Source organism: Scyliorhinus torazame, chromosome 16 (assembly GCF_047496885.1).
Source record: "Scyliorhinus torazame isolate Kashiwa2021f chromosome 16, sScyTor2.1, whole genome shotgun sequence".
NCBI classification, from domain to species: Eukaryota; Metazoa; Chordata; class Chondrichthyes; order Carcharhiniformes; family Scyliorhinidae; genus Scyliorhinus; species Scyliorhinus torazame.
In genome coordinates this window covers 36,791,590-36,812,459 of record NC_092722.1, presented here as the reverse complement: position 1 = coordinate 36,812,459, position 20,870 = coordinate 36,791,590, and the positions used below count along the sequence as shown (strand labels likewise).

General features: G+C 44.5%; 1 protein-coding gene across 1 annotated transcript in view; it reads right to left on the bottom strand.

Annotated features, from left to right (window-relative positions):
• pink1 (PTEN induced kinase 1) overlaps positions 1-20,870 on the bottom strand; it is a 36,425-nt gene that overhangs the window by 2,232 nt on the left and 13,323 nt on the right. Inside the window, exons 3-7 of the mRNA XM_072478270.1 lie at positions 10,209-10,306; positions 7,860-8,033; positions 4,676-4,839; positions 3,782-3,909; positions 3,381-3,617 (exon numbers count right to left, since the gene is read on the bottom strand). Coding sequence (XP_072334371.1) covers positions 3,381-3,617; positions 3,782-3,909; positions 4,676-4,839; positions 7,860-8,033; positions 10,209-10,306 — 801 coding nt within the window. The remainder of the gene's footprint in view (positions 1-3,380; positions 3,618-3,781; positions 3,910-4,675; positions 4,840-7,859; positions 8,034-10,208; positions 10,307-20,870) is intronic.

The following is a 20,870-nucleotide window of genomic DNA, read 5'->3' as shown; positions in this document are numbered from 1 at the left end:
AGGAAAGCCAAGTTTGCACTTATTGGAATTTTTTGATGAAGTAACTGTCCAGATTATACAAATGCATACAGTAGAAAAAGTGGATTTTCACAAGGCATTTGATAAAGTGGCTCACAGGATTCTGGCTATGATAGAAAATCCAGACATATGATAGAAAAATAAATGCAGAAACGTGGTTGATGGCAAGGAAACCAAGGGTTAATATTCATAGATGTTGTTTGGGTTGAAGAAAAGATGCAAATGATATAGCTTGGGCTCAGTGCTGGTGTTTCAAATTATTTTGATTTTGATTTAGGAAGCACAACAGTCGGATTTTGCAGGAGGTACAAGTGTAAAGGCCACGATAAAGGGCAAGGAAGACTGCAAAAATACCTCTGGAGGACAAAAGACAGTGGAATAACAGGCAAGAAGTGGATGCTAGTGATGCAGTTTGGGAGGGAAACAAGAAATGGGAGTTTCGAGTCAAAGGGGAGATGTAGAAGAGGAATACCTTGGATGAAAAAACCTAATTCTTTGAAGTGCAAGTAGATAAAGTCATTAAAATTGGACAATGTTTTGAGTCTTAGAAATAAGGGCATGGAGCACAGGGACAAAGAAAAACAAAATTTGTACATGACAACAATAAAATACAGTTACAGTACAGCAGTCATAACTTATCAAGATAAAGCCAGGATCGAGACACTGTACTTAAGAGGAAACTCTTGAGAGAGTGAACTATTTCCAGAAGAGCAGAGGGCATCAGAGCATTTACTGAGATTTTCGTAAATTTTAATAGAGGAAATCTATTGCTGTTGTTTGGGAATAAGTGGCAAGGCCTCATCAATTTAAGCCAATTGAGAGAGAGAATATGAAAACCGTCTTTACATACAAATGCCAAGAGCATGGAATGCTTTACCATAGAGAGTGGTCGTGTTTCGAATCATAACATATTTTAAAGGAAAGATTTATCAATATTTGAGACAAAGAATAAAGAAAAGTACAGCGCAGGAACAGGCCCTTCGGCCCTCCAGGCCTGCGTCGACCAGGCTGCCCGTCTAAACTACAATCATCTACACTTCCTGGGTCCGTATCCCTCTATTCATGTATTTGTCAAGATGCCCCTTAAACGTCACTATCGTCCTACTTCCACCACCTCCTCCGGCAGCGAGTTCCAGGCACCCACTACCCTCGGTGTAAAAAAAAAAAAACTTGCCTTGTACATCTCCTTTAAACCTTGCTCCTCGCACCATAAACCTATGCCCCCTAGTAATTGACCCCTCTATCCTGGGAAAAAGTCTCTGACTATCCACTCTTGGATTGGAATTGTGTATTGTTACGTGTACCGAGGTACAGTGAAAAGTATTTTTCTGCAAGCAGCTGATCAGATCATTAAGTACATGGAAAGAAAAGGGAACAAAAGAAAATACATAATAGGGCAACACAAGGTATACAATGTAACTACATAAGCACTGGCATCGGATGAAGCATACAGGGTGTAGTGTTAATGAAATCAGTCCATAAGAGGGTCATTTAAGAGTCTGGTGACAGTGGGGAAGAAGCTGTTTTTGAGTCTGTTCGTGCGTGTTCTCAGACTTCTGTATCTCCTGCCCGATGGAAGAAGTTGGAAGAGTGAGTAAGCCGGATGGGAGGGATCTTTGACTATACTGCCCGCTTTCCCCAGGCAGCAGGAGGTGTAGATGGAGCCAATGGATGGGAGGCAGGTTCGTGTGATGGACTGGGCGGTGTTTACGACTCTTTGAAGTTTCTTGCTGTCCTGGGCCGAGCAGTTGCCATACCAGGCTGTGATGCAGCCCGATAGGATGCTTTCTATGGTGCATCTGTAAAAGTTGGTAAGCATTAATGCGGACATGCCGAATTTCCTTAGTTTCCTGAGGAAGTATAGGCGCTGTTGTGCTTTCTTGGTGGTAGCGTCGACGTGGCTGGACCAGGACAGATTTTTTGAGATTTTCACCCCTAGGAATTTGAAACTGCTAACCATCTCCACCTCAGCCCCGTTGATGCTGACAGGGGTGTGTACAGTACTTTGATTCCTGAAGTCAATGACCAGCTCTTTAGTTTTGCTGGCATTGAGGGAGAGATTGTTGTCGCTGCACCACTCCACTAGGTTCTCTATCTCCCTCCTGTATTCTGACTTGTCGTTATTCGAGATCCGGCCCACTATGGTTGTATCGTCAGCAAACTTGTAGATGAGTTGGAACCAAATTTTGTCGCGCAGTCATGTGTGTACAGGGAGTAGAGTCAGGGGCTAAGTACACAGCCTTGCAGGGCTCCGGTATTGAGGACGATTGTGGAGGAGATGTTGTTGTTCATCTTCATATTTCCTCACAAGCTCTGTTGGTACCCTGTGCTGCAGAGTGGGAAAAAAACATCTACCTGAATTGCTAACTGTGTTTCTCTGCCAGATGTTGCCCGACCTGCTGAATGTTTGCAGCATTTTCTGTTTTTATTTCAAGATTCTCATCTTCACTTCCATGGACAATTGACTGAGGCAGTACTGGATAGAAGGTACCTGCAATGTGTTGAAACATTGGACGAGTACAAAAAATAGGAGAAGTAAACCATATAGCTCATCAAGCCTGCTCCATCACCGAATACTTATCAATGGCTGACTTTGGGCTTCAACCTCCACTTTCCCACTCTCCCTATAATTCCTCGATCGCCTGAGAATACAGACAAAACCTGTATCTTATGTGGCCTTGATTTTTTTTCTCCCAGGAGAGTACATGGTTGCACAACACAGGGGTGGTTATGGAGGGGGGAAACATCTGGTAATGATGGTCTGACCATTGTTCTGTGGGGCTTACAGGGTTATTTGGAATTCTCTACCCCCGAGGATTGTGGACGCTCCATCACTGAATACATTTATGGGTAGGATAAGCAAAATTTTGATTGCTCGCAAAATCGGGGGGGGGTTCTGGGGAACGGGAGGGACAGTTACATTAAAGCCCATGATCGTACTGAGTGGCAGAGCCAGGATCGCTGGGCCGAATGGTCTTGTGTTCTTGGGAAAGCTTTTTTTCCTTTTTTTTAAATAAATTTTGTGTACCCAATTATTTTTTTCCAATTAAGGGGCAATTTAGCGTGGCCAATCCACCTATCCTGCACATCTTTTTGGGATGTGGGGGTGAAATCCATGCAAACACGGGGAGAATGTGCAAACCCCACACGGACAGTGACCCAGGGTCGGGATCAAACCCGGGTCCTCGGCATCGTGAGGCAGCAATGCTAACCACCGCGTCACCATGCTGCCCTTTCTTGGGAAAGCTTGATGAACCGCCGACTGCCTGCCGATTTTTAATGTTCATAAAAATCAAAGTCGTGATAATTCCAAGGGCAATTTCAAGTCAATCAACAGTTTCAACTATTGCTGATGTACTCACCCTTTTAGGATCTCTGCACAGCAAACGATTCACCACCAGCCTCACATCTGTGTGAATGGAGCCTGGCAGAGGTGGCAGATTATCCTCTTGATAGTTCCTGCTCTCCAGATAATCCATTCCACACCCATAAAATGGATTATGAAGACCCAAGATCTCATAGGCCAAGGTACCCACTGACCAGGCATCTGATTTGCTGTAATCAATAGCGACATTGGGTCCAGGGACTGCTGCAGAAATCTGGAAAGCACCGTAATGAGAATTAAACTCAAGACATAATGCACCAATGTGTTAAATAATTTTGACTTGTTGCAGTTACAGACAAATATGTCATACTACAAAAATTAAGTGTGTACAGGTAGCAGCTGCACGTGATTTTACTTATTTTTCCTCAGTGCACTTGCCTCAGGAGCCATGAGGCAGCTATTGCCTCCCCGGTCAACATCCATACTGTTAAAGGGAAGTCTCAACCCCAGACTTTCCTCTGCTAGACAGCAACCAAAATCAGTAATCACCAACCGCGGGCAGCCAACTAAACAAAGCATAAAAAAAAGAAAGTTACATTTATTTATTATTTTTAAAATTTGGAGTACCCAATTATTTTTTTCCCCAATTAAGGGGCAATTTAGCGTTCCCAATCCACCTAGCCTGCACATTTGTTTTTGGGTTGGGGGTGGTGATACCCATGCAAACACAGGGAAAACGTGTAAACTCCACACGGATAGTGACCCGGGGCCGGGATCGAACCTGGGTCCTCAAGCAGTGAAGCAGCAGCGCTAATCATTGCGCCACCGGGCCGCCCGAAAGAATTAAATTTATACCATGCTTTATTAGTGGGTCTTGAATCAGCGAGTCTGCAACCGAGGCAAGGGTGCTATGAATTGAAAATTATTTTCCGTAAAAAAAAAAGAAAAAACTGACCTACAAAATATAACAAAAATAATCTGGCAAGGTACCACAGAAACATTGCAACTGTCAATGACCTACATGAAATCATGACTGCAAATCTGTCTCATTACATATAAGAGAAAGGCAAAGAAAAAGATATGCTATGATATATAAAAGTGAGCACTGCTACTATACATTGTGTAAATACTGAGCTAGGGCTTTATCCTGTGCGGAATTCTGTGGATCAAGACTGGAATTCTGGACAAATTCTCTCTTACATAATTCTAATATGTTATGCCCAGAACGTTTAATTAATTTTTGTGCATGCAGAGTTATGAAACTTTCAAAAAACTAAATGCTAATCCCGGCTTGCAGGATCTTCCCAGTTCCCACTCAATTTGTACAATCACCTGAATCAAACTCCACCAGGATATTATCAGACTTCAGGTCTCTGTGTGCAATGCCATGCTGAACCAGATGATCCACTCCTTCCAGTAACTGAAGAATCATCAGAGTACCATACTTTATGTTGGGGATACAGACCTGAAGGTACTGGCGCAGGGTGCATGGATAACTAAGGCAGAAGACACACAACGTCAGCTTCGCATTCACATTTCACCCGGTCATAAAGGTGTTATCAAATAACGGACTACAAAGTTTTTCAAATTATTCAACCCAAAATTTTTTTGGAAAGCAGCAACATTTCCAACAGCATCATGTAGCCTCACATGGTTCAATATGGCTATTGTTTAAAATTGTGGGATTTTTCACCCCTATTCCTTTCACATTAATTTATTCTATGCTGACTCTTGTAATACAATTCTCTTGTTGCAAAGTACCTTCTGGCACCTCACCCAGACCATGCACAAGTCCAGATAGCAAGTGTCAGACTATGAGGCCAATTTCAATCTCCACCGAGTTCCAGCAAGGGTCACTGGATAGAAATCAAGAATCAGATCCCTAACACAGAGTCACGAGGACCCTATGCTACACCAATTCAATGCTCAGTGCAGCACTGAACATTGGCCTTCCTAATCTCTCACAAATAGCTCAGCCAGCAGTGTTTAAACAACTTTTTGTTTTGGTTGCAGACTAGAGCATAACTTGCTCAAATATCATTCTCTTGAATGTTGCAAAATACTTCACCATCATGAGTTTGGGATTTCAAACATGTCGCCTAGGTTTTTCCAAAGTGGAGGCTGAATGTTTCCCTACAGGAAAGAGGGGAAATACCTATTGTTCCAACAGTTGTTTTTTTTTTTAGGGCCAGTAGGGACACTTCAAAAATCCCTAACTTGACCTCACTTGTTCTCGGTCTCTCGACAGTAACTGGGGTGGGAACAGCATCTCTTCACTCCCACAGAGATGGCAAGGCATTCGTAGCAAGTTTGCCTGGACCAGGTGAAAGGTATGGGGGGTTGCACACTATGTTCTCTCTACGTTTTTCCATCCATGTACGGAATGAATTTTGGTTATGTGCACAACCAATATCAAGGTAATGCAGATGTAAATCATCAGTAGAAACAATAAAAACCCCAAAGTTACCAAAGGTACGGAAGAAGAATGAACACACAACAGACATTGACATACATGCTAGTCCACAAATTATCAGATTTAGTGAATTTAATTCAAACTTTACTTTGGTGACATTTGAACTCACAACCTCAAGGTTTTAAGTTCATTGCCATAACCACTACATGACTATACATAGAAGAGGTCATTGTTAGTTTGATATTGTGGCTTGTATTTCCATAATCCGACAGAAGAAAAGTTTAATTGGGAGAAATGGCTCCTTGGTTTCAATTTGATAAGCTCAAAATAGAAAGAGCTGCAAGAACTTTTGCATTATTATTTGGAGATCTGGCTAGAAATCCAAAACTTTTCTCAAACTCCCTAGAAATGCCAATGTGTTTTTAATGTGCCAAAAATCTTTGGGATCAATCTTCCTTCAATAATTCTACAAAGCAAGCTGCAGCAGAATTATCAAATCATTGGTCTTAACTGGCCCAAAAATCATCTTACTTGACTCTTAATAATAACTCTCCCTCTTCCCATCTCCGGCTTGTCACCTCTCCCGACTTACCATTTCCCTCCCTGACTTCTTCCCTTTCTGCTGTGAGCAAGAGCTCAGGGAGAAGGGCTGAGAGAGAAATTGGGCGGGAAGTGGCAAGCAGGAGGGTCAGGGAGGAAGCAGAGATTGAGCACTTTTATCATTGCTGCATGGTAATGGAGCCGGGAATAAAGAAAAAAGAGAAACCTCAGATTGAGATCGGTCCAACGAATGGTCTGGGGTGAGAGCTGAAGATCTTAGAAGGGCATCATCTTACTTTTTAGTTTCAGGAAGTCATCTGGGGTGCATTAGTCAAGTTCACGTGATAACTTTGGGCTCGAGGAACCGACACGAGTGAATTTCAGTTGTTAATTCCACCTGATTGGCTCTTGTCCATTCATTTCCTGTTATGGGGTGTCTACCAGTTCTTTGCTTGTGAGCTAGAGGCAGGAAACCTCATTTAACCATCAGGATATGGGCTGCGTTTAAATGCGCAGCATTTGATGGACTGTTGCACAGCTTACAGACAACACTGAGTGAAAGTGTTCCTCATAGGTTGTATTATTAGCACCTTGGCACTAATACATAAATATACACAGGACCAAATAACCCGAATCCTCAGACTACAACCAACATCGCAGCGTATTATATAGATTATTTCCCAGTCAGGGGTTCACAAGCTATCCATGTTGTACCATTTTTAGCGAAAAGTATAAAGGGAATGCTGACAGGAGTTAAAAACAGTTCTGAATCTCTTCCAGTAACTGTACACTGATCTTCAAATGAACAAATGTGGTGCTCCTGCCAATAACTATACTGCTTTGGCTTGGGTCAATGCCTGTACAGAGCATTCATGTTCTCCCTGTGTCGGTGTGGGTTTCCTCCGGGTGCTCTGGTTTCCTCCCACAAGTCCTGAAAAACGTGCTTGTTCGGTGAATTAGACATTCTGAATTCTCCCTCAGTGTACCTGAACAGGCGCTGGAGTTTGGCGACTGGAGGAATTTCACAGTAGCTAATGTAAGCCTACTTGTGACACTAATAAAGATTATTTTATTTTTTAAAATAAATTTAGAGTATCCAATTATTCTTTTTCCAATTAAGGGGCAATTTAGTGTGGCCAATCCATCTACCCTGCACATCTTTGGGTTGTGAGGGGGAAATCCACGCAGACACAGGGAGAATGTGCAAACTCCATACGGACAGTGACCCAGGGCCAAAATTCGAACCCGGGTCCTCAGCGCCATAGGCAGCAGTGCTAACCACTGTGCTACCGTACCGCCCAAGATTATTATTATTCACCAGCATCAAACTGGGAACAATGATTCATGAGGTAGGGAAAGTAAATCTGGCTACATGGAACAGTCCAATATCTAGAACTCCATCAATCTCTTTCACCCCATGCAGAGACCTATATTGTGTTATACCATGGCCACTTTCAGGTTCTCTTCCCATCCAAACTCAGGCACAATACATGGTGGACCAGAAGTAATTCTTCAGTTTGCAGCTCTTAAACAAACATATCTAGCTGGGTCTGAACCGCTTACCTTTTCATCACCAGAAAGAGGGTGCGGTTGTGTCCCAACCCAGAAGGATTCAATCTGGTTGGCAGTACATCAGGGTACTCTATCCAAGCTCCAGGCAAGAGAGGAACGTTATCTACAAAAGCTCGGACAATCTGAATGATGTTTGGATGTGGTTTCATCTTCTTTCTGTTATGACTGTAGGATCAGATCAAAGTTTTCGGGATAAGTTATGAGGTAAAGAATAATTCATGGAATTTGTGTCTTGTCTCTGGATGCAACACATAATATTCCATGGTTTCAATTGAAATTGCTGTTATATTCGATATGTTGGCGGAGCTTCAGCGCTACAAGCTGGCATACAGTGAGCTATGCCATGATACTAGGAAGAAGATTCACCTGCACAGGTGCAGAATTATATCTTGGCTACAACTGGGAGGTAAGCGGAAGTCACCCTAAGCCACTCCTTCATATCGGAGGAAACAAAGGAACAGGTGTAGGTATTTCTGCCCCTTGAGTCAGTTATCATTATTTAATTAATCCATGGCTCATTTCCACCTAATCCCCATTTACCAGCCTTCGTTCCAAACTGGACACAAGCCTAGGCAAAAAATGGATGGAGACACCGGGCTGCCCAAACATCAGCATCCCCCTCTCTACCTTCTTGGTCCAGTCTAAAGGAATGCATAGCAATACATTTGGCTCCAGCTTGGTTACAGAAGTTGCCAGAAATATTAGGTTTTTAGACATCAGTCTGCCTTTGAGCTCCACTCCACATTTCTTTTGTCAGGATTTACTTCCTTAGTCTGCCAACCCTCCCGAGGTATCTCCAAGGCAGTGAGAGCTATTCCCCCATAGCTGGAAATGTTTGATTTATCAGTGCCAGGATGTGTCCATATGCCGATTGGAATGCACACTGTACATCTGGGGCCAAGCTCCTCACAGTTCCTCTGACAGTATAGCCTGGGGCCATGAGGGACCCAGTTTCCATATGTCACCACGAGAACGCAAAGTTGAGTACGTGCTGATGAAAAGACTCTATACTGACCAGGAGAGACATACCTTTTTGGCTCTCGTTTGCACATTGCTGCCTGCCAGCGGGATACAAGAAGCAATCTAGCACACACAAGCAAAAAAGCATGCCAACTCTCTTCGCCCACACACAAGACATAGCACACAGAATAGTGGAGAAAGATCCAATAGTAAAAAGAAATTTGGGCAAATACCTGAAAAGGGAAATTTTGCAGGGCTATGAGGGAAGGGCATGGGAATGGGGGTAATTTGATAGTTCAAAGTGCAGCTGCAATGGATCTAATGTCCTCATTTGTACCATATCATTCTATAATTCTATGATCCTGTGTGTGTAAAAGTTGCTTCTCGATTTGATTCTTATATGGCCAGCTCCAAATAAGATTATGCCACTTATTCTGGCTTCACCACCAGAAAAATGATTTGTCTGTATCTATTCTAATGAATCCCATTTTAAAGGCCATGATTAGATCACCCCTCAGTCTTCTGAATTCAAGAGAATACAAACTAAGTTTATGTAACTTGTCCTCTAATCTGTTAATCATTATGGTAAATCTGCGTTGTACTCCTTCCAAAGTCAATGTATCATTCCCAAGGTTCAGTGCTGATTAGCTGATACTTGACAAAGTGCTTACTCACTCTGCCTCTGATGATATAATCAGTAACTTCCCCACTACTGGACGTTAAATTTGTGCAGTTTCATCACCTACTTCTGCTGATACCCTGGGCTGGATCCAGATTCTGGAGACCTGTCCATCTTGAGACCCATTATTTTCTCCACTGCCGTTATTATATATTAAGACCACTAAATTACTTCCCTTTACTTTTTTTTACAATCCCTTGTATCATGTGCAATTTGTGCTCTTCCTCCACTCTAAAACAATACAAAGTACTCATTTAATATGTATTCCTTGTTATCCATTATAATCTCCTCTCCATCTGTATTTGGTGGACCCACATTCCTGTTTACCATGCTGTTTCATTACATTTATTAAAACCTTTTTTTAAGCTAGAAGATCCCTTGCAAATTTTATTTAACATATTCCCCTTTTGCAGTCCAATTGCTTTTTTGTATCCCATAATTTGTTTTTATAGTTTTCCATTTTCTGTATTTCTAATGTCCTTGTATTTGCATTAGCCTGTTCTTTTCATGGGCATGTCTAATAACTGTGCTCTATGAGTAGCAATATAGTACATGATAACAACATGGACAAGAATATTAAACAAAAGTCCATCCACAAGCAAATATATTAAACTGTATTAAATCTGCAATCATTTATCCGAGCACATTCAGACAAATAGACAAACAGTCACTAATAAAAGTGCTGCATGCGTGTAACTAACCTTTTGGTTCTGTCAAACTTGCTGGTTAAAGCATTGGGGAGGGTTGGAACCAGCTCCTTGCCCATGGCGGTCAGGATTGCATCACTGGAGGACCCCACCTGCAATGAGAAGTTCAAGTTACAAGACAACAAATTCTGAAAAGCTTAATGTGCAAAACAAAAGTGCTTGCTTTAAAATGTTTCCGACTTAAGAATTTCCATTTTTCACTTTGCAGTAGAAGTTTCGAAAAGGTGTAGGAGACAGCGAAAACCATGATCCATAAAATGTTAACGTTGGAGTTCCCTTCCATTCACCCCTATTTTCCCAGGTTAATGTCATTTTGCCAAAGGGAAGAAGCACATCTACAATTATGTTAAGTAATGTGATTCAGTCAAACCCATCAGCTAAAAGGAACAGACATGTCACAAATTTAGTGCTGATAGCACAATAGACAGCTAGTATTAGCTTTTTCAAAGTGGACCATCCCTGAATCGCAAGTCTGGTAGATCCTAGATGCTAATTCCCAAATTGATCTGTAGCATTCCTCCCATGCTGAGCAATATTTTGATGCAAGAGGAAATTGAAATGGCAGATCTTCTATCTTCATGATTTAGGGAAAAGGTTTGATAGTGTTGCTCTGTTTCTGTCCCAACAGCGTCGCCAATACTGTGGGTATTTCTATTTATCTTAGTGAACCACAAGCCTCCCTTATATCAATCAAATGACCACACAACCAGTTAGTTAGTTCAAAAGATGGTTTATTTATATACACAAGTTATCTCAACATGCAAACACAATATCTACTATGAGTTAAACTACACCTATCAGATACAATAACCTATACTTAAACTTCAGGGCGACCAGCACTGTGCAAATGGAGAAGGCCTTTATCTGGATTTCACTTGGCTGGTTCGAAGCAAGTGGCTCTGTCTCTGCTGGGCTCATCCATCAGGTAGTGACTTTTGGTCTTGAACTTAGCTGGCTGTTCCTGCTGCAATTGGATTGGCACAGGCCAGATCCAAAAGAGACAGAACACATGGCTGTGTCCTCTTTTATCCCTCTGGGATTTTGCGCTCTTTGGGGCGGTCCTTAACCTTGGACGCAACAGGTCGACAGGGCTCTGATCACTCTCTTCGATTTTGGCCAATAAAGGGCGGGTGTCTTGGTAGCTGTGCGGGTCTTTAGGGGTTATTGACCTTGGCAGTTGTGCTTTCTGAGTAAGGGGAGTGGTGCTGATCAGTCTGTGGCTGTACCGGTTGCTTGACTGGAGTTCGATTGTCCTGGGAAAATGGGCCATTAAAATGCAGACGAGCAGGGGGTTTCGATCAGGTCTGGTTACCTGTGTTTTAGATACACATAGGCTGTGGATCTGTTGGAGTCCTGGGTTGGCCATAATTTCCATGGTCATTTGCAGGTGGCCATCTTAGATGGCTACATTCCGTCCTTTTGATCTGGAACGCGAAGCGTGGTGGATCACACTATTGATCCCTGTTCATCCTTGGTGGACAGGTCACTCTTGGTCAAGGCAAGGTTCCACTCTACTCTATCTTATGGTTTGGGACATTTACCAAATATTCCATTAATACATTCATAAATTAATTCATCTCTAATGGTTACTATAATTTAGGTCACTATAAAACATTTAATTTGGACACACAGTTGATCTCTAGCTAATGCTATCTAAGCTACTCTCATGTTGCTGGTGAATATCAAAGAACTTATATACAGTACAAAATTTAAAACAGTAGCATCACATTTCTACTTAATCTTAATAAAGTTAAAGAGGTACATGGTTTATTTTTAGTAGCGATTGTTACACGAGTTCATTTTGTTGAATTCCAAAGAAAGGGGCTCGGACTGTATATATCGGGGAGCGGGAGGCTTTTGCTCGCCATCTACAGAGTCGGAGTGTCTGAATGACACTGCAGATTATTGCAATTACTAGAAGGGCCTCTACTAAGTATGAAAGGTGGTTCCATTTGGCAGTGTTTTCGCACCAGGTGGGGGTTTCGATGTCTTTATGTGTGGTGTAGTGTCCTGGCTGGTGGTGGCCTATTGTGTTGTTCGGGGCTGGTGTAGTGTTTGTTACAAAAGTCCGTTGCGCGCGCAGTTACAGAAGTCCAGCGATCATCCAAACGCATGTCAGCAGTCCTTGCTTCATCCTGTGTCTTCTGTTTTCCGTGTAATCCTGGGGGTGCAAGCATAGTATCTGTTATTATCTTTGGTTAATATCTCGTTTTATTAGTCTTTCTCTCCTTACTCCAATTACCCGTTATGATTGTCACCATGTGTGACTCCCTCATTTTTTTTTCGAAATACCATTTTGGAGAGATAAGGAATGCAAAAATGTTTTTTAAAAGTACAAAGACTCTTGCAGCTTGTGGTCGATGCGGGGAGTGGTCAGACAATTTCTTCGACCAGTGTTTTCTTTACTTGCAACCAGTGGTGGTTGAGGCTTATCTTAACCAGCCGAATTTCAGGGCGGCCAGTTTTATAGAGTTTCGTCCCAGGGCTCAGAGGTAGTTCGCGTGTAGCAGTGTGTGCAGCAGCAGTAATTAGCAACCAATTGTGTCATGTGTGTAAATAGCATGTGGGGAGCGACCAGGGGGTCGCGGGAGGTAAAGGAAAGAAGGGGTGGGCGTGTGGAACATGGCAAAATGCATTCTTTATACCACAACCAAAGGGAGAGTAGAGAAGGTGAAACTAAGGCCTGCCAAAGGCAACGCAGAGTGTAGAGAACCATTCCAGAGCGTATGAAGTGACGGGAACAGGAGGTGCGTGTGGGTCGCTGCGGGAGAAGAATGGGTGGAATCCCCGGGTAGGGCGGGGGATACTGCGTTACTCCATTACCCGAGCTTAACTGACCGGATGAATTTGGGGTCCTCGGGTAGGTCGGGGATTAGTGCTGTTACTCCCTACCTGGGTGACCTGGGTGGGAAGTAAGAGTTTGTAGTCGTGTGGAAACTTGTCATAAAGACTGGGAGAACAGTGATCTGTTTCTCAACAAACGTGTGCCTTTAAATGACATTGGGTATCGTACCCTCGAATCAGAAGAGTAATTTTATGTCAGGCGACATGAATTAAAAACATGTAGTAGAAAAAAGAAGGAAAAAGGCGGGCAGGCTCCATCAGAACTTTGGACACCTTAATACTTAGGTCTCTTTCTCATCATCTGGACACCTCAGGGTTCTGTACCAAACAGTGTTGTAAAAGCATTACCGATATGAATGTAAGTATCTGAATCATCACCATCTCCCGGTTGCCAGACTCGTGTCTGCCATTTATGTGCCTTGGCTGCGTGGGCCGTCGGATAATTCAAAGGGTCGTGCCTTACTAGTCTGCAAGAGTTGTCGCGGTGCCAAAGGGGAGCTTGTTTGTCGCAAGGCGTAGAGGCGGTGGGAATTGAGGGCAAGTTACTGTGGTCGGGCGGTGGATGTGGCGGTGGCTGGGGGGAGGGCGTATAGGGGGTCAAAGATATCCAAGTCATGGTTCCGGGAGCTGGGGTGACTGGTGGCAGAGAGACCGCGCCAGTGTTTAGGGCTAGTAATCAAATCCGGGAGGCTCTCGCTGTCGGCGGCGTCAAGTTCAAAGTGAAAGTCTGTACCTGTGGGCGTGGACAGGGGATAAATGCCGGCATGGCTGGGGGAGGGTTGGCGTAGGGGTCGGCCTAGGTTGTCGATGGGCGGGGTGTGATCGTCTCCTATTGCCAGAAAGATGTGGTGTGAGTGGTTACATTGTGATCCGTAGACTTTTGAGTTGGTTGATGTGGAACCAACCAGTGTTACCATTGGGGTACGTTATCTTGTCCACGGAGGGGCTCACTTTGTCAGAAATGGAGTAGGGTATTGCAAATTTGGGGGAGAGGAAAGAACTGGGATTATAAAGTGAAACCATTACTTGCTGACTGAATGTGTACTCTACGGGGTGGATGGTTTTGTCAAAGCAGGCTTTACTCTGCTTCTTTCTAGCACCTAATCTGGCAGCTGCAGCGAATTGTGTTGCTTTTATGTTATCTGTAACCTGTTGGACTGCTTTATCGTGGGTGAGGGTGGTTACTGTAGGGCTTGCCAGATAGAGGCCTAATAAATATTCAATACCCTTCATGGGCCGTCAGGTCATGAGACCATGGGCGGTCTTGAGCACAGACACAGGTCATGAGACTGTGAGGGGGTGAAACCTGTGGAACTGGAAACGGTGTTCTGAATAAACATGAGAGCAAATGGGAGGACTGTGTCCCACGTGGTATTGTTCTGTTGCACCATCTTCCTAATTGTCGCTTTTCGATTCATTCTCTCGACAATGCCACTGGATTGGGGGTGATGTGCTAGATGGAATTTCTGCCTGATCCCATAAATTGTTAAAACATTTTGCATGACTCTGCCGGTGAAGTGGGAACCTTGGTCTGACTCAATGGGTAATCGATTTGCAAATTTGTCCAAGGGCCATTCACAGGTCGGGTGTGACGGAATTGTCCTTTCTTTGAGTAACGTTCGGGATTGTTCTGAGCACAGACAAGGCAATTCCCGACAAAATGGGTTACATCGCTTTTTAAAATCGGGCCACCAACACAAAGGTCTTAAATGAGTAATGGTATTGTCTATCCCCTGATATCCGTGTCCGTCATGAAATTGGTAAATGAGCTGGTTTCTGTCCTGGGTGGGGACCACATAAATTCCGTGTTTTAAAACTATGCCGTCCTGTACAATCAGTGCGTCCTTCCATTTATCATAGGGGGCTGGGAAGTTGCCGTCTAAAATCTGTTTGAGGGTGTCGTCTGATTTTTGGGCTTGGGCTAGATCCTCAATATTGGTCTGGGAAACCTGGACTGAGTGTATCGGTTCGCTTTCAGGTGTATGCCAGAAGTGACCATGGCGTGATCCTGCTTTGGCTAAGACATCTGCCTTTACATTACCGGGTGGGGAGGAGCGATGATGGCTTCTTACTTTATGTGCAATCTGAGGCGGTCTTGAGAATGTGCTTTAACAACGGGGCAGAGGGTAGGGGATTCCATCGGCCGAAACAAAACCTTGAGATTCCCACAGGGGCAGGAATTCTGTTAAGCTGTTGCACACATACAGGCTGTCCGAGTGTATGTCTGCGGGAGTTCGAAAAGAGTCGGGATGCTGAATTACATAGGCTATGGCTGCGAGTTCTGCTGCTTGTGAACCTAGGTGGCCGGGCAATTTTAAAGAGATCTCTTATAGTGGGCGTCCCTGCGCGTCCTCCACGTAAATTCCACAACCAGTAATTTTCCATTTTCGACTGTGGAAGAACCGTCTACATGAATTTTTAAAGTATCCCCTGTGGTTTGAGAATCCTGTGTCTTACTACCTGCTCGTGGGTGTAGTCACTTTGGGATAAAGGGTTCTGTGTGGTGTTGGGCTGCTATGATCTGGCACTCATGTGGGGTCCCTGCATATTGGAGATTATCGGCCAAAAATGTGTGGGTCTTGGTGTGTTTTACTGTAATGTCCCTGCCTTGTAACAGTAGTGTCTAGCGAGCTGCTCTGATTTGGCTGACTGAACTGTCCTTTAATCTACCGTCTAGTAATAGTTGCGTGGGGGTGTGCTCGGTCAAGATCGTGACTGGGTTGAGACCGGTGATGTACGCAAAGTACTGTACTGCCCAAAAGACTGCAAGCAAGTGCCGTTCGCATGCTGATAATCCTTGCTCTATGGGGTCTAATACTCTTGAGGCATAGGCTACAGGTCCTAAGTGATCGTGTCGTTCTTGCAGGAGCACTGCTGATAGGGTTCGCTCGGTGGTTGCTACTTCTATCGCATAGGGCAAGTCTGGGTCTGGAACTTATAAAGCAGGGGCTGTATCTAGGGTGCGTTTTACATCATCAATGGCGGCTGTGTGCTGCGGAAGCCATTCCCATGGGGCGTTCTTTTTAAGGAGCTCTGAGAGTGGGGCTGCTTTGGTGGCAAAACCATCTATATGATTTCTGCAATATGCTACCAAACCCAAGAATGACCGGAGTGCAGTGACACTTTGGGGCAGGGGCAATTTAACGATGGACACAATCAGTTTTTGCTCAATTTCTCTCTTCCCGTGGGTGATGATGGTGCCCAAATAAAGAACTTTGCCCTTTAAAATCTGGGCCTTTTTGGGTTTATATCCGATTGTTTGAAGTAGGCCTAGTAATTCAGATAAGAGCACTACGTGTTCCTCTTTTGTGTCCGTTTGCAAGAGCAGATCGTCTACATATAGTAGGAAGCATTCGGGTCGGGAAGATTTAGAAAGACCGTTGGCCGATTGTTTGCAGTAGGCCTAGTAATTCAGATAAGAGCTGTACGTGTTCCTCTTTTGTGTCCATTTGCAAGAGCAGATCATCTACATATTGAGGCATTTGGGGCCGGGAAAATTTAGAAAGTCTGTTGGCCAATTGTCGGTGGAAAATGGAGGGGGAGTTATGGAATCCTTGTGGGAGGCATGTCCATGTGTACTGCTGCCCTTGAAAAGTAAATGCAAATTTATACTGGCAGGCCCTGTCTAATGGGATGGACCAAAAGCCATTGCTGATGTCCAGCACTGTGAAATATTTTGCCTGTACTCCCTGTTTGAGCATGGTCGCAGGACTCGTGGCAACAGTGGGGGCTGCTAAAGGGATTACCTTATTAAGTTCTCAGTCGTCGATCGTTAGTCACCATGAACCATCGGGCTTTTTTACGGGTAAAACTGGGGCATTATTTGTGGATGCTATGGGTGAAATAACTCCTTGGTCTAATAGACTGTTAATAACCTTCAAAATCTCACGCTCGGCTTGCTGTGGGAAACCGTATTGCTTTTGCGCTTTGGATCGGGACCTGAAATCTTTACTGTATCTGGGATCTTCCCACAGCCGTGTTTGTGTTGTGCGAACTAGCTTTGTGTTTTATGAGGACCGCTCTAATCGTCTGGTCTGCACTAATTGTTTGCGGATTAAACCAATAGTCCCCTACTGAGCAAATCCTGTTTTCATATTCCCCTACTGTGAGTGTAGCTGGAGCACTAGCTGTTTTAGCCATTCGCCATTCACATTTGTTTACTGGGTCAAATGAAAGGTTATGGGAGCTTATAAAATCAATGCCTAAAATGTGCTCTGCGGTTTGGGGTAAGTCAACTAAAACGACGGGGTGTTTGGTGCTAATGTTCCCTATCTGGATGGGGACGGGAGCTGTGATATATCCTTGTTGCATGTGGCCTGTGAATCCACTCAGGGTGATGGTGTCTGTGGTGGGCCATTTGTCCTGTTGAAAAATGGTGGAGGAGTTTAAAGTGGTGCGGGCTCCTCCTGTGTCCCAAAGAAAATCGACTATATGTCCCCGGTTTGTGCCTGTAACTACTGGTCTGCCTGAATTGTCCCAGCGTGTGTCACAGACCCAGGTTGGGGAGTCCGAACACCGTCAATCTGTGGAATTAAACGCTAAATAGTCTGAACGGGCGCTAACATTATTCATGGGCCTAACACTGTTCCTGGGTGGGGGGTTTGGTTGTTGGTAGCGTTGATGGTTCGGGGGATTTGTCGGCAATCGCGGGCGTAATGTCCTATGTGGCCACAATTGTAACAACCTCGTGGTGTCTGTGCTCTGGGGTGCTGTCCCTCATGTTTACCCTCGTTTATCCATGCTGGGTCCTGGCTAATCCTAACTGGGTACATGTTTGCTTCGATGTCGGCCTGATCTGTCGGTCGGTGTAGGGTTTGTTCCCATGCTCTAGAAAGTCGTTTGAGTAGCCAAACCTCATTGAGTGTGTGGTCTGCGGGGTCGTAGTTTACACAGTCTGTGGCATGCGAGACTAAGGTCCGGGACCATTTAGGTGTGCCCGGTTCAATTGTCTATAGACTGCCATGAAATGAATCAAACACGGTCGGGTGTTCTCCCTTCTTTTGCCTGCAGTGATTCAAACCCTAGACTGGATCTCCTTTGTTATACCCGATGGCATCTAATATGGCTGTTTTCATTTCCTGTAGTGTTCCTCCTGCTACATTTTGGGGTTCTGGCAAAGCTGACCTTACGGACTGGCTAAGGCTCATATCTATTAGCTTTACTTCCTCCCTCTCGTCTAGGCCATACATAACTTTTTGTTGCTGCACCTCCTCAAAGAAGCTGTGCGGGTCTGCGGCGGGCTGGAATGGAATGATTTTCGTGCAAGCGTCTCTTCATTGGGTTATGGATAGTGGGGTGGTGTAAACGACATCAGGTTCCTCCTGATCCGATGACCTGCGTTGTGCGGTAACCTGATTCATTGGGGTTGAATTGTGAGTGAGGGTGTGCAGTCGGTGATGCGGGTGCTTTTCTTTTTGGGGCATGGGGGCCTCGATTTTAATTTCCCGTGTCCTCTACGTATCTTTGTGCGCTTTCATTTAACTCTTGCCAATCGGGAGCATCTTCCTCATCTAAATCCTGTCCGAAAGTGTACCTGAAGCCATTCTGTACTGAGAGTAGCGACTGTAACTTTTCTATCTTCTGTCGGCATTTAGCATTTTCAATGGTACTCTGCCTCTGTGCCTTCGTGGAGTTGTGGAGTGCTCTCAAAGCTGCTTTTAAATCTGCGCGTTGTTCTGTTTCCTTTCTTACCAGGACTGCGCGCTGTGTATCTTGGTAGGCTTCATCGTACTGGGTCTGGAAGCCACTAAGGTGAACTAGACAAGATTGATGTGCGCCTTTTACATTGGCCATTTCCTTATCCTTAGCTGCTAACTGTTCCCAGAGTTGCTCAATTATAGAACATAGAAAAATACAGCACAGAACAGGCCCTTCGGCCCACGATGTTGTGCCGAACTTTTGTCCTAGATTAAGAACAAATTAATCTACACCCCATCATTCTACCATAATCCATGTACCTATCCAATAGCCACTTGAAGGTCCCTAATGTTTCCGACTCAACTACTTCCACAGGCAGTGCATTCCATGCCCCCACTACTCTCTGGGTAAAGAACCTACCTCTGACATCCTCCCTATATCTTCCACCATTCACCTTAAATTTATGTCCCCTTGTAATGGTTTGTTCCACCCGGGGAAAAGGTCTCTGACTGTCTACTCTATCTATTCCCCTGATCATCTTATAAACCTCTATCAAGTCGCCACTCATCCTTCTCCGTTCTAATGAGAAAAGGCCCAGTACCCTCAACCTTTCCTCGTAAGACCTACTCTCCATTCCAGGCAACATCCTGGTAAATCTTCTTTGCACCTTTTCCAAAGCTTCCACATCCTTCCTAAAATGAGGCGACCAGAATTGCACACAGTACTCCAAATGTGGCCTTACCAAGGTTTTGTACAGCTGCATCATCACCTCACGGCTCTTAAATTCAATCCCTCTGCTAATGAATGCTAGCATACCATAGGCCTATCTTCTCGCTTTCGTTACTGTTTCCCTTGTTCTTCTCAATTAACTGCCTACGGAGCGTCTTCACGACCTCCTCTGTGCCTCGCAACTGTGCCAAACAGGACACTACTGGCATCGGCTTTCTGACTTTCCCTACATTTTTCTTGTGGACCTCGCTTAGGTTCTCCCACCAAGTCGGTCCTATCTTTCCTGGACCTGACTCATCATTAGCGCAAAAATTCGACCAGACGGGCCATCCTTTCCCCTTTAAGTATTTCCTTAACTCTTCCTCCCATATGGGGCATTGCGCTGCTCTGTTGGTCGCTGTGACCTCGGATCCCTGTGGATTCATCAATTTTCCATTGCTTTAGTGGCCATTACTTCTCTTATCTCTTTCTCTACTTTTAATTTGGGACAGGGGAATAAGGCGACGATTTGAACAGCGGGTATGGCTTAAGCTATTTTCCGGCTTGCAATCCCTCGATAGTTGTACACAATTCTAACGAGTTTACCTTACTCCTCCTGTTAGGTACGCATGCGGGTTAGTACACACTTCCGAAATTCGGTTATTTGGTCAATATGGGACTTGCACTTGTGGTTCTCTTTCTCGCAATTGGATTCAAAGTTTGTTGGTTCTCTCAAGAGTGACAAAGTCACGTCTAATCGAATCCCATCAGAGTCGCCAATAATGTTGCTCTGTTTCTGTTCCAACAGCGTCGCCTATACTGTGGGTATTTCTATTTATCTTAGTGAACCACAAGCCTCCCTTATATCGATCAAATGACCACACAACCAGTTAGTTAGTTCAAAAGATGGTTTATTTACATACACAAGAGTTGTCTCAACATGCAAACACAATATCTACTACGGGTAAAACTACACCTATCAGCTACAATAACCTATACTTAACTTCAGGGCGACCGGCACTGTGCAAATAGATAAGGCCTTCATCTGGATTTCACTTGGCTGGTTCGAAGAAAGTGGCTCCATCTCTGCTGGGCTCATCCATCAGGTAGCGATCGTTGGTCTTGAACTTAGCTGGCTGTTCCTGCTGCAATTGGGTTGGCACAGGCCAGATCCAAAAGAGACAGAACACATTGCTGTGTCCTCTTTTATCCCTCTGGGATTTTGCGCTCTTTGGGGCGGTCCTTAACCTTGGACCCAATCGTTTGTCAGGGCTCTGATCACGCTCTTCGATTTCGGCCAATAAAGGGGCGGGTGCCTTGGTAGTTGGGCTGGTCCTTAGCGGTCATTGACCTTGGCAGTTGTGCTTTCTGAGTAAGGGGAGTGGTGCTGATCAGTCTGTGGCTGTACCGGTTGCTTGATTGGAGTTCTATTGTCCTGGGAAAATGGGCCATTAAAATGCAGACGAG